At 47.5% G+C, this 10,000-nt stretch overlaps 2 protein-coding genes, 1 long non-coding RNA gene and 1 pseudogene across 3 annotated transcripts in view; 1 reads left to right on the top strand and 3 right to left on the bottom strand.

Annotated features, from left to right (window-relative positions):
* mmp23bb (matrix metallopeptidase 23bb) overlaps positions 1 to 1,888 on the top strand; it is a 10,345-nt gene extending 8,457 nt beyond the window's left edge. Inside the window, exons 6-8 of the mRNA XM_031309484.2 lie at positions 819 to 929; positions 1,009 to 1,132; positions 1,592 to 1,888. Of these exons, the coding sequence (XP_031165344.1) occupies positions 819 to 929; positions 1,009 to 1,132; positions 1,592 to 1,784 (428 nt within the window). The 3' untranslated portion in view covers positions 1,785 to 1,888. The remainder of the gene's footprint in view (positions 1 to 818; positions 930 to 1,008; positions 1,133 to 1,591) is intronic.
* The window catches only part of LOC116057041, a 395,907-nt pseudogene that overhangs the window by 314,402 nt on the left and 71,505 nt on the right, over positions 1 to 10,000 (bottom strand).
* LOC116057059 overlaps positions 7,316 to 10,000 on the bottom strand; it is an 18,871-nt gene continuing 16,186 nt past the window's right edge. The window contains exon 3 of the long non-coding RNA XR_004106721.1: positions 7,316 to 7,472. This is a non-coding gene — a long non-coding RNA (uncharacterized LOC116057059). The remainder of the gene's footprint in view (positions 7,473 to 10,000) is intronic.
* LOC116057058 (stress-associated endoplasmic reticulum protein 1) overlaps positions 8,053 to 10,000 on the bottom strand; it is a 2,880-nt gene continuing 932 nt past the window's right edge. The window contains exons 2-3 of the mRNA XM_031309481.2: positions 8,770 to 8,842; positions 8,053 to 8,256 (exon numbers count right to left, since the gene is read on the bottom strand). Coding sequence (XP_031165341.1) covers positions 8,216 to 8,256; positions 8,770 to 8,842 — 114 coding nt within the window. The 3' untranslated portion in view covers positions 8,053 to 8,215. The remainder of the gene's footprint in view (positions 8,257 to 8,769; positions 8,843 to 10,000) is intronic.

The following is a 10,000-nucleotide window of genomic DNA, read 5'->3' on the forward strand; positions in this document are numbered from 1 at the left end:
GGTCTGTGAGGGACATCCAGAGGCTCTACGGTAAGCTACACACCGCTAACGGTCTGTGAGGGACATCCAGAGGCTCTACGGTAAGCTACACACCGCTAACGGTCTGTGAGGGACATCCAGAGACTCTACGGTAAGCTACACACCGCTAACGGTCTGTGAGGGACATCCAGAGGCTCTACGGTAAGCTACACACCGCTAACGGTCTGTGAGGGACATCCAGAGGCTCTACGGTAAGCTACACACCGCTAACGGTCTGTGAGGGACATCCAGAGGCTCTACGGTAAGCTACACACCGCTAACGGTCTGTGAGGGGCATCCAGAGGCTCTACGGTAAGCTACACACCGCTAACGGATGTCTTAAAGCGAGATAAAGTGTGACGGCGTGCGTGTCTGTGTGTGTGTGTGTGTGTGTGTGTGTGTGTCTGTGTGTGTGTCTGTGTGTGTGTGTGTGTGTGTGTGTGTGTGTGTGTGTGTGTGTGTGTGTGTGTGTGTGTGTGTGTGTGTGTGTGTGTGTCTCTGTGTGTGTGTGTGTGTGTGTGTGTGTGTCTGTGTGTGTGTGTGTGTGTGTGTGTGTCTCTGTGTGTGTGTGTGTGTGTGTGTGTGTGTGTGTGTGTGTCTGTGTGTGTGTGTGTGTGTGTGTGTGTGTGTGTGTGTGTGTGTGTCTCTGTGTGTGTCTCTGTGTGTGTGTGTGTGTGTGTGTGTGTGTGTGTGTCTCTGTGTGTGTCTCTGTGTGTGTGTGTGTGTGTGTTTGTGTGTGTGTGTGTGTGTGTGTGTGTCTCTGTGTGTGCGTGTGTGTCTCTGTGTGTGTGTGTCTGCAGGCTGTCTGGATAAGAAGAGAGTGTGTGATGCGTGGGCTCGTCTCGGTCTGTGTGAGCGCAGGAAGACCTTCATGAAGAAGAACTGTCCTCGCCGCTGTGACCTCTGCTACGGTGAGAACCATGACTCACTTCCTGTCGTACAGAAACCTGTCTCTCTCTCTCTGCTGTCTCACTTCCTGTCTTCCTGCAGAGCCTCTAGAGGCGGTTGCCACGCCAACGCCACCTCCAGCCAACGTGAAGATCAAGATGGTTCCTCGGGGGAAGGTGGTCGGTTTCCGCTGCGGAGCCAAAACCCCCCGCTCACCTAAAGTCAGGTCAGACATGATTATACTACTACTACTACTACTACTAGTACTACTATAGGTTACTATCACACTGATCACAGGGACATATGGCTGATTATACTCATACTACTAGTACTACTATATGCGATGAAATTGCGGGAACTTGCAAAAATTTCGGGAACTTGTAAAAAAGGGTGTGAAGTAAACGCAACATTTTTCAACTTTCTGTTAAGATAAAAAATATATGGGACTTTTTTGCAACAAAAATGTGGGGATTATGAAATCATGCAAGCCCCGCATATTTTGCGCGGAAATCGGCAATTTATGCGGCGAAAGTGCGGCATATTTGAAGAAATGCGCCCCCCCGCATAAATATGCAGACTTTGGCTGATTATGTATTGAGTTATGAGATCATATGATCAGGTTGTTCTGGAGGGACTGGTCTATATTCTCAGAATCATCTCTGTTGCTCTCCTGTGTTTGCTGCAGCTGGTATAAGGACGGCGAGCGGATCCTGTCCTCCGTCCCCGGATACATCGTCCTGAAGGACCGAGACCTCCGCATCGTGGCCAACGAATTCAACGAGGGCGTCTACACCTGCCGCATCCATCGCCGCGGAGACACCGCGTACGCTAACTCCTGGTCCATCCGCCTGAAGCCAGAGACGCCGTCCAACAGCTGAGGATGCTGGGACACAGGACACAGGACACAGGACACAGGACACCAAGACACAGGACGTAGGACGCAGGACACAGAGGAGACAGGGACACAGGACACAGGACGTAGGACACAGGACACACAGAGGACACAGGACACAGGACGTAGGACACAGGACACACAGAGGACACAGGACACAGAGGACACAGGACACAGAGGACACAGGACGTAGGACGCAGGACACAGAGGAGACAGGGACACAGGACACAGGACGTAGGACACAGGACACACAGAGGACACAGGACACAGGGACACAGGACGTAGGACACAGAGGACACAGGACACAGAGGACACAGGGACACAGGACGTAGGACACAGGACACAGAGGACACAGGATACAGGACACAGGACACAGGGCGTAGGACACAGAGGACACAGGGACACAGAGGACACAGGGACACAGGGACACAGGGACACAGGACGTAGGACACAGGACACAGAGGACACAGGATACAGGACACAGGACACAGGGCGTAGGACACAGAGGACACAGGACGTAGGACACAGGACGTAGGACACAGGGCGTAGGACACAGAGGACACAGGGACACAGGACGTAGGACACAGGACACAGAGGACACAGGATACAGGACACAGGACACAGGGCGTAGGACACAGAGGACACAGGACGTAGGACACAGGACGTAGGACACAGGGCGTAGGACACAGAGGACACAGGACGTAGGACACAGGACACAGGACCTAGGACACACAGGACACAGGACACACAGGGCGTAGGACACAGAGGACACAGGACGTAGGACACAGAACGTAGGACACAGGACGTAGGACACAGAATACAAGGACACACAGGACGCAGGACACAAGACACAGGACACAGGACGTAGAGACATAGGACACAGAGGACACAGGATACAGGACACAGGACACAGGGCGTAGGACACAGAGGACACAGGACGTAGGACACAGGACGTAGGACACAGGGCGTAGGACACAGGGCGTAGGACACAGAGGACACAGGACGTAGGACACAGGACGTAGGACACAGGGCGTAGGACACAGGGCGTAGGACACAGAGGACACAGGACGTAGGACACAGGACACAGGACCTAGGACACACAGGACACAGGACACACAGGGCGTAGGACACAGAGGACACAGGACGTAGGACACAGAACGTAGGACACAGGACGTAGGACACAGAATACAAGGACACACAGGACGCAGGACACAAGACACAGGACACAGGACGTAGAGACATAGGACGCAGGACGTAGGACGAAGGACACAGGACGTAGGACACAGGACACACAGAGGACACAGGACACAGAGGACACAGGGACACAGGACGTAGAGACACAGGACGTAGGACGCAGGACGTAGGACACATAGAGGACACAGGACACAGGACGTAGGACACAGGACGTAGGACACAGGACACACATGACATAGGACATAGGACACAGGACGTAGAGACATAGGACGCAGGACGTAGGACGAAGGACACAGGACGTAGGACACAGGACACACAGAGGACACAGGACACAGAGGACACAGGACACAGGACACAGGACGTAGGACACATAGAGGACACAGGACACAGGACGTAGGACACAGGACGTAGGACACAGGACACACAGAGGACACAGGACACAGAGGACACAGGACACAGGACGTAGGACACAGAATACAAGGACACACAGGACGTAGGACACAGGACACGTCTTCCACGTTTAGTCGCTCTTTGGAACGTTTTTGTCGCCTTTTACAACTTTTTTTAAGTTTTAGTCGTTTTGTTGACTCTGTGTGTGTGTGTGTGTGTGTGTGTCTGTGTCTGTGTGTGTATGTGTGTGTCTGTGTGTGTGTGTGTGTGTGTATGTGTGTGTGTGTGTGTGTGTGTGTTTTTGGGCATTTTTGTCTCCTTTCCTTGGACGGGGACGGAGGATAACAGGGCGAGTAAAGTGAGGAAGGGAAGGACTGGTTTGTCCTCCTACAGCAGCAGCTTTATGCAAATACTCATCATCCTCAAAATCTGTTCAACTTTTGGGAAAAACATTGCCAAGGAAACCTACGTCGTGGAATTCATCTGAAAGCTAAAAAATAACACTGATGATTGATGGTTCAAGTTATTATTATAATATAATAATAATAAGACAAAGAGCACAAATAATATGAATAATTTCACAGTCTGACAACATTATACAGAGATAGACCTTTTAGTTAAAGAGTAAGATCCTTTTAGTTTAACATCAAACAGCCCCGAAATCACCATCACCAAACTACACCAGACTCCATGTAAATAATCAGGACTTTTAGCGTGTATAGAGCAGCATATTTCCACCAGACTCCATGTAAATAATCAGGACTTTTAGCGTGTATAGAGCAGCATATTTCCACCAGACTCCATGTAAATAATCAGGACTTTTAGCGTGTATAGAGCCAGCATATCTCCACCAGACTCCATGTAAATAATCAGGACTTTTAGCGTGTATAGAGCCAGCATATCTCCACCAGACTCCATGTAAATAATCAGGACTTTTAGCATGTATAGAGCCAGCATATCTCCACCAGACTCCATGTAAATAATCAGGACTTTTAGCGTGTATAGAGCCAGCATATCTCCACCAGACTCCATGTAAATAATCAGGACTTTTAGCATGTATAGAGCCAGCATATCTCCACCAGACTCCATGTAAATAATCAGGACTTTTAGCGTGTATAGAGCCAGCATATCTCCACCAGACTCCATGTAAATAATCAGTACTTTTAGCCTGTATAGAGCCAGCATATTTCCACATGTAAATGGGTGAATTAAGGGTTTATTTCAACCAAACCAGAGTGGTGATTGTTGGAACAGTGGAAAGATGAACCACATTCATGTGTGTTTTACGATGATAAAAGTCCTGATTATTTACATGGAGTCTGGTGGAGTCTGGTGATGGTGATTTCTGTAGAGTCCAGGTTGAAACCCTTTAAGGATGTAATAAGTTTGTTACTTATTTTACCCATAATGCATAGCCCTATTTTGTACTAAACCCTGTCAGCTGTTTGACCTCTAATGTAAACAAACATTTTATATTAAAGATGCCTCCTCGGAGAAATAGTTGCTTTACTTTCTGTCTCCTAGGCAACATGTTTTTGGCATTTATTTCAACATATTTTTGTAATTTTTTTCCAACATTTTTTACATAAAAGAAAAATTGACCTGACCGCCGGCGCCATCGTGCCTAAACTACGGCGGCCCTGGTCACATGACATGGTCATTCCCCGGCTGCTATGGCAGCGCAGAGACTCTGACCGTACGTCCACACCTCCGCCGACTTGATCTTCTAAAGATACAGGAAGTCATTCATTTTCCCTGGTCACATGTCCCCACGTGTGTGTGTCTCTGTGTGTGTGTGTGTGTGTGTCTCTGTGTGTGTGTGTCTGTATGTGTGTGTGTTTCTCAGTGTGTGTGTGTGTGTGTCTGTGTGTGTGTCTCTGTGTGTGTGTGTCTGTATGTGTGTGTGTCTCAGTGTGTGTGTGTGTGTGTCTGTATGTGCCTGTGTGTGTGTCTCTGTGTGTGTGTGTGTGTGTGTGTGTGTCTCTGTGTGTGTCTCTGTGTGTGTGTGTGTGTCTCTCTGTGTGTGTGTCTCAGTGTGTGTGTGTGTGTGTGTGTGTGTGTGTGTGTGTGTGTGTGTCTCTGTATGTGTCTCTGTGTGTGTGTGTGTGTGTGTGTGTGTCTCTGTTAGCCCCCCCCTGTGATGACCAGAGGAAGCTCCTCTCTATTTTAAATGTTGACAGTGAAGCAGGTGAAGAGCTTTATCAACAGTTATTAATGTGAATATGTGTTTCTGAATTAATTGTTTATGTTTGCACCATTCACCTAAAATACCATACCTGACTGTGTTAGAGAGACACACACACACACACACACACACATTCCTCCACGCTGTGATGTCACAACTAGACTGTATATCGGTAGAAAGTTACAGTCACTCCCCGGCTGCTATGGCAGCGCAGAGACTCTGACCGTATGTCCACACCGCCGCCGACTTGATCTTCTAAAGATACAGGAAGTCATTCATTTTCAATGGAAGCTGCTTCTCTCAGCTGCAAGGAGCGGAAAATCTGTCAGCGTCACGTTTTGGGTGTTTTGAGCGACCAGAGCGCCAATCAGAAAGTTGAAAGTAGGTCAACTTTATGGTAATGAGCTATGACGCGGTTCAGCGGCAACCAATCAGAATATAGACGTCCTTCACGCTGGCTGATTCCAGAGAAACATACGATGTAAACTTTGGTTCCTACCAAAACATTAGTTCAGAGAAAAAGGAGGAGAAGCTCATCATGGCCGTTGCTGGGTTCCCTATCATTTATGATATTTGCGTATAGGGACCAGTTAACGTTACCTGCCGGTCACATGGTCTCTAAACAGTCCGCTCACGGTGAAGTCCTGCACGGATCAACAGCTGGCGGCTGCTCGCTCTGCCTGCACGCTGCTGCGGTTCAGCGGCTAACGAGCGAGCTAACTGCTAACAGACACCGCTGAGACCAACAACCAATACCCATTCTGTCATTATATATGTCATTTATAAAAGGTTTCTAGAGTCAGTGTATTGGCCGTGCAGTGGCTGCTTGATCTTTTTCCATGATGAACATAGAATGCTGCTACGTCAGAGCGGCCAAAGCCTCAAACAGCTTCCCCGGACTTTCTGACCAGCGTCCTCGACCGGGCGGCCAGAGCTTCTTTGCAGCTCAAGTCGGCGGCGGTGTGGACGGACAGTTAACGGCGGTGTGTACGTACGGTTAACGGTGGTGTGTAACGTACAGTTAACGGCGGTGTGTACGTACGGTTAACGGCGGTGTGTACGTACAGTTAACGGCGGTGTGTACGTACGGTTAGCAGCGGTGTGTAACGTACGGTTAACGGCGGTGTGTACGTACAGTTAACGGCGGCGTGTACGTACAGTTAACGGCGGTGTGTAACGTACGGTTAACGGCGGTGTGTAACGTACAGTTAACGGCGGCGTGTACGTACAATTAGGGCACAGGTGGGGAAGACCCGGGAACACCGACCAATCAGAGCAGAGGAAGGCTTAACCCTTGTGTTGTCTTCCCGGCAACCTTGAAAAAATAAATTTGACGTTTTTGACGCATTTTTTTCCCAATTTGTTTTTGCTTTTTCCAACGTTTTAAATTTTTTAATTTTTCTTCTACACATTTTCAACGCTTATTTCTACGTCCAATATTTTCTGATATAAAACAAAAATTTTAAACGGGCCAATGTGACCCAAAGTATTAAAGAGACAGTGACGGTGAATCCAGAAAAAGTATTAAAGTATGTAAACATGTTTTAACAGTTAATAACTGTTAATATTCAGTTAATAACAGTTAATATTCAGTTAATAACAGTTAATATTCAATTAATAACAGTTAATATTCAATTAATAACAGTTAACAGTTAATAACACTTAATATTCAGTTAATAAGTTAATAACCGTTTACTGTTTATATTCAGTTAATAACTGTTTATATTCACTGAGACAGGAAACAGAAATCTCCACAATGAAACTTTATTGAGTGAAACAGGAAGTTGAGGCGACGCTGCACACGGTGCACACGCCCACAACGACCACACCTTCTGATTCAAAAGAGCCAATCGCATCGCTTTCACTGAGGAAGAGGAGGAGGAGGAAGAGGAGGAGGAGGAGAGACTCCAGAAAGTTGGGAAAAACAACATAAATGTCAGAAAAAAATTTAAAAAAGTCTCCTGGATGTTTGAGATCAGCTGGAATGTGAGAAACTAGAAACTAAAGTCAGCGAGAGCTGCACAACAACATCTGTGTTTATCTGTTTATAATCGTCATGGCGATAACAACACATTCTTCGTGCTGGTTAAAATAAAAAATATCTTTAAACCGTTTTAATATTCAGCTGAATGTTTGATTTGATCAGAATACTGAGAACTTCATCACGATAGGCTGATTCTACAACGTCATCACAGCCCCCCCCCCCTCTGATAGGCTGTCATCAGAGGGGGGGGCGGGACTTCAGATCAACACAGAAGAAGAAGGCACATGTGGCTCCGTTTCCAGAGACGTGAGAAGGTCGGCGCCATGTCACGTTGAACCAACACAGATAACGGCAGGACGGCGCCATGGGGGGGGGGTCTGTGTGTGGGAGGGGCTGATGGGGATGTAGGAGGGGCTAATGTGTGTGTGGGAGGGGGTAATGTGTGTGTGGGAGGGGCTAGTGTGTGTGTGTGTGTGTGTGTGTGAGAGAGGGGCTAGTGTGTGTGTGTGTGTGTGTGTGTTGGTTTGTTGCAGGATCAGCTGCCAGAGTTCAGGAATGTTGCGGTGCGTTCAGGGCCGGTGGGAGAGACGTAGACGCGCTGCAGTCTGAAGATGGTGTTTGTCAGCTGCTCGCCGTCCAGGCTCCGCCCCCTGCTGTGACATCACTACATGCCCATCCTGATGCTCTGGATGATCTGGAAGATGGCTGCAGAGACACAGACACACTCAGAGTTATACATTTATATAATGTGGTTAGTTATATCAGCTGACTGAGATCTGACTGTTGGTCTCTGGTCGTCTCTCTGTGACAGAGTGAGACCTCCGTCCTCTGACTGGTCGTCTCTCTGTGACAGAGTGAGACCTCCGTTCTCTGACTGGTCGTCTCTCTGTGACAGAGTGAGACCTCCGTCCTCTGACTGGTCGTCTCTCTGTGACAGAGTGAGACCTCCGTCCTCTGACTGGTCGTCTCTCTGTGACAGAGTGAGACCTCCGTCCTCTGACTGGTCTCTGGTTGTCTCTCTATGACAGAGTGAGACCTCCGTTCTCTGACTGATCTCTGTCCCATCTGAGCATGCTCAGGCGGGACAGAGATCAGTCAGAGCAGCTTATCTCACTCTGCTCTTTACTTTATTGATCAGTGATTCTGTCACAAGTCAGACTGACATTTAGGAGGAGGGGAAGGAGGAGGAGGAGGAGGAGGAGGAGGAGGAAGACTCACCGGATCCACAGACGACGAAGATGAAGAGTGCGAGCAGCCAGGGACCAACTCCTTTATCATCGCTGGCATTCCTCTGAAACACACAATTACTACGTTACTACTAGTGCTACTACTACTGCTACTACTGCTGCTGCTAGTACTACTACTGCTACTACTGCTACAACTACTACTACTGCTAGTACTACTACTGCTACAACTACTACTACTGCTAGTACTACTACTACTGCTACAACTACTACTACTGCTAGTACTACTACTGCTACTACTGCTACAACTACTACTACTGCTAGTACTACTACTACTACTGCTAATACTACTGCTAGTACTACTACTACTGCTACTAGTACTACTACTACTACTACTGCTAGTAATAATAATAGCTTCAGCGTTTGTTTACACACGTCATCTTACTCTGACACACACACACACAACACAAACACACATGCACACACAGGCAACAATTACGTTATTAAAAGCTTATCATTGTTCCTGTTGTTTACACACGTCATCATACTCTGTGACACGCACACACACACCTCTGCTGAGATTAAGGATGAATCAGCGGTTAATGATTTCTAGGTCTGTGTTCGTCTCTTACATACAATTATGTAGAGATTTACGTCTGCCAGCATATCTCCACCAGACTCCATTTAAATAATCAGGACTTTTAGCGTGTATAGAGCCAGCATATCTCCACCAGACTCCATTTAAATAATCAGGACTTTTAGCGTGTATAGAGCCAGCATATCTCCACCAGACTCCATGTAAATAATCAGGACTTTTAGCGTGTATAGAGCCAGCATATCTCCACCAGACTCCATGTAAATAATCAGGACTTTTAGCGTGTATAGAGCCAGCATATCTCCACCAGACTCCATGTAAATAATCAGGACTTTTAGCGTGTATAGAGCCAGCATATTTCCACCAGACTCCATGTAAATAATCAGGACTTTTAGCGTGTATAGAGCCAGCATATTTCCACCAGACTCCATGTAAATAATCAGTACTTTTAGCGTGTATAGACCCACCATATCTCCACCAGACTCCATGTAAATAATCAGGACTTTTAGCGTGTATAGAGCCAGCATATTTCCACCAGACTCCATGTAAATAATCAGGACTTTTAGCGTGTATAGAGCCAGCATATCTCCACATGTAAATGGGTGAATTAAGGGTTTATTTCAACCAAACCAGAGTGGTGATTGTTGGAACAGTGGAAAGATGAACCAAG

Source organism: Sander lucioperca, chromosome 5, assembly GCF_008315115.2.
Source record: "Sander lucioperca isolate FBNREF2018 chromosome 5, SLUC_FBN_1.2, whole genome shotgun sequence".
Lineage (NCBI taxonomy): Eukaryota > Metazoa > Chordata > Actinopteri > Perciformes > Percidae > Sander > Sander lucioperca.